Consider the following 6,680-nt stretch of genomic DNA (forward strand, 5'->3'; position numbering starts at 1 on the left):
TTTCTGTCATCATTTATTTACCGTCATGGCTTTTCCAAATTTGTATTTGACTCTTTTTTCTGTATAACACAAAAGATGATATTTAAAAAAAATTGTATGGTTTTCTGTACTTACAATAGAAGTCAAAAGGGGGCAATGTTGTTCTTTTAAACAAAGAAATTATCGAAGATAATTTATAAAAATATTTTTTTAATTTGGGGGTAAATGACCCCCTTCAAACATTAGTATTAAAAATAACCTAAAATGTACAAATCTTATGAGTCAATCATCCATATACATAGACAAACCTAAGTGTATGCCAACATATGACTCAAATACAAAGCACATCTCATAATAAATATTTTATTATTATGTAAAAATGCTTTAAAGACATTGCACAAATAACAACAACAAAATGTGCTTGTTTCATCCATTTTAGCCCACATTCAAATCAGCTCTCAATCTGAGAGAGAAAAAGGCAACCTAGGTTGCTTAGTGTCAAACTCAAACATTCATCAAAAACGCACAAAACACAATACTGCAGTTTGGAAAAAAGACACATTCACAGTATAAGGGAGAGGCTACAGAAAGGCAGTTTACTCCTAAGACGTGTGCAAAAGTCACTCTCTCCCATCCAATCACCATCCAGCAGCAGCTTACATCAACTGTCCAATAAAGGCAAAAACACAAAAAAACTGAAACTATATAGCTCTGGATCACGTGTGCTTCACAATGTGTTATGTTATGATCAAATAGGGCAGCATTTGGCACCTGTAGTGTATACAGGTCATCCCTCCATTTATTAAAGCTCATGTGCATTATTAAGTCATGTAGCGTGTGATTGCTCTCAGTGCATAAAGTAAAGCTGCCTGCTGTCGTGCCTCCATCAGTAACAGGTTCACATGGACCTGGAAAAAAAATGACAAATGTTTTAAATAAGTAGCTATTCCTATGCACTTCACTGTACATCCCCAAAGGGATAAACCAACATAAAGTGAGGAACTCAGAAAGATATTTCCACTAATATGCGTATTGTAACTTCATATAATAAACAAATACCAACAGCAAAGGTAATCTGATGTCATTGTTAAAATAAATGTGACTTCTTCAAATAAGCCATGGTTAATTTGAAACTTGAATGTTACAAGATGACGTACTTTTTCTGAGTGGCGAAACTGTCTCCAAAACGAGAAGTACATTCTTGCTGTGGTTTTCTCTGGGTGACAAGCCACTGTTTTAACATAGACTTTTAAACTGCGTTCCAGCAACTGGTTCACTTCCCCATAGTTGTAGTCATCATACCTGGGCATGGGAACCAAGGCATAAAAGTAATCGCACACATATATGCATTAATCAATAAAAAAATTAACCTGACAAATACACATTTAAATTTTTTACAACCCTTAAAAACCCTTCCAATGCAATTTTGAGACTTTTATCTGGAGTGCATCTTGAGACAAAAGGACTGACATATTTTAAGATAAGTCAGTGCAAGCCAAATAAGACAACTCAGAACTTTTAGTCTGGGACTAGGCCTACTGTAAGCCCTGTCTGGGAAACCATCCCTTAATGTTTAGCCTATATATGTGTTTATTCCATGTCTCTCTGAAATACTTGATTCTGATTGGTCAGTCATGTTATTCTGAGGTCTGTTATTTCCTGATAAGTGCTAAAACTGATAACACAACCCTCTAGGAGTACTGCGGTCAGCTTGACCACTCATCTCGATCACTCCGCTGTATCTTTTTCTTCATGCCTAAACATGATACCTAACTGCCCCGAAAATATTTCAAAACAACATGTTTTTGTCATCACAAAATAAATTCATGGTGAAACATGATCTATAATGATGATAACCCATGTCACTAAATCTTAATTTTATGGCTGATTTCTCAATGACGCACCTGATCCCGTAGATGCAGTGAATGTAGTTCCATATTGCTTTGCGGAGAAGGGAAGTGTCCACATCTGAGTGCATGGCCATGGTGTGATATGTCAGTGCACAAACAACCTGAAACTTCTCATCCAGAAGCTGTGCCATCTCCCCATATAGCCTGTTCATCAGGGAGAAGCCATGATCTTCCCATGAATAATCCTGAAGGCACAAAATAATCAGGCCTGTCTTGTTTTTATTATCAACATTATATACTTTGAGTTGCATATGATCTATCTATTTATAATCTTTGAATATATGTGTGTGTGTGTATATATATATATATATATATATATATATATATATATATATATATGTGTAGAAGAGCAATGAACCTGAGCTCTCATTGTTGGGGGGGACTGTTCTCCTCTGGGACTGAAATCTTGGTAGATAAAATCTGCATCCACAACAAACCGCGACATACAATCAGGAAGAGCACAGCGCTGAACTGTTTGATAAACACATATGACACGGGATTGTCAGAGAGGGCCAAAAATACACAAGCTTATGTTTTTGATATTTGTGACCCTGCCTGTGAAAAAACAGCTTAAGTCATTTATGGGGTTTACTGTAAAATCAGGGATATTTTTTGATATTGACTGAATAAGTCCATGTCAAACTATTATATATATTTGTATTTTATTTATTTATTTAAACTGACCAATGCATATCTAAGTGTTTTGCCAGAGTTAGCTATAAAGCTAATTTACATCTGCATTCCCTGGACAGGATGTCGTAACACAAAATTACACTACTTAAAAACACTACAATATACAAAAAATAAAAATAAAATACAGAAAAAGTGCTTTCATACCATCAGCAGGTTCCAGTAAACTCTCAGTTCTTTCTCTTTCGAAACGAGTGACCAACTCCTCTTGAGTAAATTCTTCACCGATCTGTTGGACCATCATCATCTTCTCCATCAAAAGCTGAACCTCGTTCAGTTCCTCAGACCACTGTGCATACAAACACATAATTACCTAAACACAAATGATTGAAGATGAACCTGTAATCAATACAAGACCACTCATATTTTATACCTCTTGTTGATTTTTAGTTTTGTTTCGAGCAGAACCACACGACTCTGTTGGTGAATGTGGGTCAAGTGGCTGATATCCCGATTGTTCTGGCTCTGGGAGAATGCCACACCCCCAAACAAAGGAGGCCAATGAATGGGCGTGACTCATCAAAACCACAGCCTGAATCAGCTCGGCAAGTGACCATTGAGCCTCTGCACCAGGACAAACTAACTCCTGTAAACATACAACAAAAATATGACTTTCAAAAATGTTTCTTTGCAGAACATCAGAAGTGTTCATTGGATTTATATTAACATCTACGCTTAGATTTTCATTTGAGCAATAGGATGAGCCTAGTACAACATAACATCTTTTATAGCTTTTATATAGTTTCACAGGGTTGCGCAATTTGTGCTTTCAGGGCCAGGCTTTTACTCTGTCAGAAGATAGTCTGGCATGAATTTGTGTTTTTGTTAAGATATTGGACAAAGAGTGTTTTGGTGGCACATAAGTTCATTTCCTAATCGTATCTTTTTCTGATTTCTATTGTGGGGGGAATAAGTCACCAAATCCAACCTTATATTATAAATCACAGTCTTGTTGCTTAAAACATATCAGCACCATTTTGAAACATGTCAGCAATTCCTAGCAACTGTTAGATGGACTTAAAAACATTTTCTGCAGAGTTACAGAAATAAAGTAATAGATCTGTAACAGTAGTGCAGTTGTTACAGTACACAATGATTATAAAATGAAAATAATGTAAATTCTATCCATATTAGAAGGTTGGTTCGATGAGGCAGACAGACAGATGGAAAGAAGTGTGGATATCTTTTATAGACAGATCCTCAAACAATTTCCACCTCTAGTATTTAGAAATTGAATTGAATATAGAAATTGCATTGAATTATTTGTGTTCACATAAAATTTTATAGCAAATGTTACACTACAAGTAACATTGTAAATGTTGCACTTTTGATGTAATTGTATGAGCACAGTTGTTTCTAAATACAAACTTTTTTGTGCATGTGTTTTACCTGGGAATCAAACCTAAAACCTTTGCACTGGTAACACAGTGCTCTACTCACTAAAGACGAGAACACCCATTGCTTTATAAGTTATCAGAGTCAAAAATTAGAAATGCTATTAGTTTCACTACATTTCCGGGTGGCATAACAGTATTAATAGCTGTTTTCAAAATAATGCAGATTTTCCAGTAACAAGCTTTTCCAAAAAGTATTTATATATAAACACCTAACCAATACATTTTTTTATTCAATATCTACTTCAGTTCTGTTGTTTAGTATATACACTAGTATAGTGTTAAGTGTACAGTGCAAAATATAGTATTGCTGTTTTACCTGTATGTGTTCCTGGGTGATAATCCAGGGTCTGTGTGCAAGAAGCTTGTTAAGAGTCTGCAGGCGCTGTATTTTAGGTGGTGCACAATGTAGTCCTCCGAGCCAAGACTCATCTCCTCCAGCAAGCAGGAAAGCAGAAGTGTGATGCTGCACAAGGTACGAACATTGATGGCGTGCAGATGCCTACACAACCAGAGAAAAATTACACTTGTGTATAACACATTAGTGGAAATTTTGGTAAAGTGCCAAACATGTAAGCCTCTTTCCTCACCAATATAATTATAAAATGCCTCCATGACAAAGGCAGGGGACCATCCAGTTGCAGCAAAGCATGCTGGGTGCGAAGGAAACAGGGCAAATAGGAGGGATGCAGTCCCATCGCCATGGTGATATGATCTGCACGCCCTTCTGTCAGAAGAGCCTCTGACATCACCTCCTGTGCAGGGCCTTCCTCCAGAATCTGACAGAGACAGAGATTCATCTTACTGAGTTTTGTTCTGTAAACAAACTAACAACGACAACCAAACAGTGCTATTAGACGCCAATCAGTTTATTGTAGGTAATTACAACGCTGCTTAAACTTGTAAAACCAGTCGTTATGCCTATAAAGACAAATGTCATAAAACATAAGCATGCATGCTAAAAACAACACACCTCTTCAGCTGGAATAAAGGCACTGGGCCCAGAAGGCAATGCCTGGGGTAAGTCAACACCACCTTCCTCCTGAGAAAAACAACACAGATAAATGCAAAAAAGAGAAATATAGTATGAGACATACTTATAAAAGTAGCTTTTTAAATAAGAACCAGTATCACAACCACCATAAATAGATCTATATATGTATACATAAATATATTCAGAAAAGTGGTAGATATATCCACCAGTGTTTGAACTTTTAAATGTGAACTCACACAATCTTGAATATTTTACTACATGCTGTCTTACAGAGATATTTATGAGCTGCCACTAAACTATCATTACTCTATATGCTGATAATAACTGATGACTAACGACTCAAATGGGACTTTAATGGCCCTTTACCCACTTGTTATCGGGTGTCAAAGCTGTAACTTAAAGTGCAAACAGTAGATCGACAAAACTTAAGACTAAACGACACAAGACGCTGATGTTCGCCGAAACATTAAAAACAATGACTCGGACAAAAAGACAGGCTAAATGAACTCACCTTCATTAGACCAAGACGCGGTTAAACTCTTAGGTTTAACAGATGAATGATGTTACATGAGTGTTAAAAGGTTGCTCTTCTATGATTTCATTGCGTCCGTTAAAGCGTCTAGCTTGCTGAAAGCAGGAAACGGCACCGGGAGCAGGAGGCGTGGCGTACGTGAACACACAGCGCTGGACTCTTGCATCACCTCACTGGCGCAACATGACGCAACTCGCCGGTAACGGAGATATGCGCTCGCTACAGCTGTAAATACGGTTCTGACATATGTACAGATAATATGGGACATTGCTTAAATTAAAGCTTAAATGCAACGCTGCCCTTCACACCAATGCCGGTAAATATAACAATAGACCATTTCAACAGACGTAAACAACACTGGTCGAGAAACACTTCCTGTTTCAGTTTGTGACTGTTTTTTTTATTTCACATGTATCATCATATTTAAGATATTTGTTTAACTTTTTGATTCAGTTCTATATATCTGTTGGTTGTATTTTATCCCAACATTTATCTAGTGTTAAAAAACTAAAACAGGAAGTGCTTCTTGTTTACATCTTGTGAAATGGGCTGTACAGTTCTGTATGAGGAGTCCACATCATATCTATAAAAAAACGGGAGAGCGATATGGTTGGGATCGCTTTCAGAGAAATTTTTTTCAACGGATGAACGATAAAGCTGGTGTTTGTTTGCGACATTAAAGTGGCGCGAGGAGAGCACAACGTTTTGAATAGCTCTCGCTTTTTACTTGTTATAGGCTGGTCGGTCTGCGCATCGGTTATTGACAGCCAATCAAAATCCACTCGAATTTAAATAGCTCATGCATGTAAAACTGCAGCCAGCGTTTTTGTTTAGTTAATCTCGCGCGATCTTAAGCATGTAAGTCAGGATTTGATAATTAATATGAAACTTGATGATGGATGGTATGTTTTAAATGTTATGATGCTTGGAGATTTGTATAAATCCTTTCAGCCCTCAACCCTTATCGGACTACCTTGAAACATCACTAGGTAGGGTACTACAGGACTTTTCTGAAGACACGGTCAGGTTTATATTTTGACCCCAATTACTTAGGCTGCGTCTCAATCAGCTCCCTTGTTCGTACGAAAATTAACCATGGTTTTACTACAGTTAAATCCTAGTTAAACCATACTGTAGTAAAATCATGGTTTGCTAATAATATTCATTACACTAAAAAACAT

At 36.9% G+C, this 6,680-nt stretch overlaps 1 protein-coding gene across 3 annotated transcripts; it reads right to left on the reverse strand.

Annotated features, from left to right (window-relative positions):
• Window positions 1-326: 326 nt before the first annotated feature.
• Window positions 327-5,637, reverse strand: sesn2 (sestrin 2). Of its 3 annotated transcripts, XR_010544984.1 has the most exons (11): window positions 5,479-5,637; window positions 4,947-5,015; window positions 4,564-4,800; window positions 4,293-4,475; window positions 2,953-3,165; window positions 2,727-2,868; window positions 2,248-2,360; window positions 1,884-2,074; window positions 1,137-1,281; window positions 751-887; window positions 327-644 (listed from the first exon to the last, which is right to left on the reverse strand). XR_010544984.1 is itself a non-coding variant. In XM_065291039.1 (10 exons), the coding sequence occupies exons 1-10, from the start codon at window positions 5,482-5,484 to the stop codon at window positions 801-803; spliced, it is 1,338 nt and encodes a 445-aa protein (XP_065147111.1). In that variant the 5' UTR covers window positions 5,485-5,637; the 3' UTR covers window positions 327-800. The 3 variants fall into 3 exon arrangements, 2 of the variants coding, with proteins under 2 accessions (XP_065147111.1, XP_065147110.1); XM_065291039.1 differs by having other exon boundaries at window positions 327-887; window positions 4,564-4,752; XM_065291038.1 differs by having other exon boundaries at window positions 327-887.
• Between the last annotated feature and the right edge of the window lie 1,043 nt (window positions 5,638-6,680).

The sequence above is a fragment of the Paramisgurnus dabryanus genome, chromosome 19, assembly GCF_030506205.2.
Source record: "Paramisgurnus dabryanus chromosome 19, PD_genome_1.1, whole genome shotgun sequence".
Lineage (NCBI taxonomy): Eukaryota > Metazoa > Chordata > Actinopteri > Cypriniformes > Cobitidae > Paramisgurnus > Paramisgurnus dabryanus.

Excerpts from the sequence above, each read along its gene's own strand:
- sesn2 (XM_065291038.1), bottom strand. Across the intron at positions 4,476-4,563 it reads GGCATTTTATAATTATATTG|GCATCTGCACGCCATCAATG; the intron begins GTGAGGAAAGAG and ends CTGGTTGTGTAG. Across the intron at positions 2,361-2,726 it reads TTTACTGGAACCTGCTGATG|TTCAGCGCTGTGCTCTTCCT; the intron begins GTATGAAAGCAC and ends TTTATCAAACAG.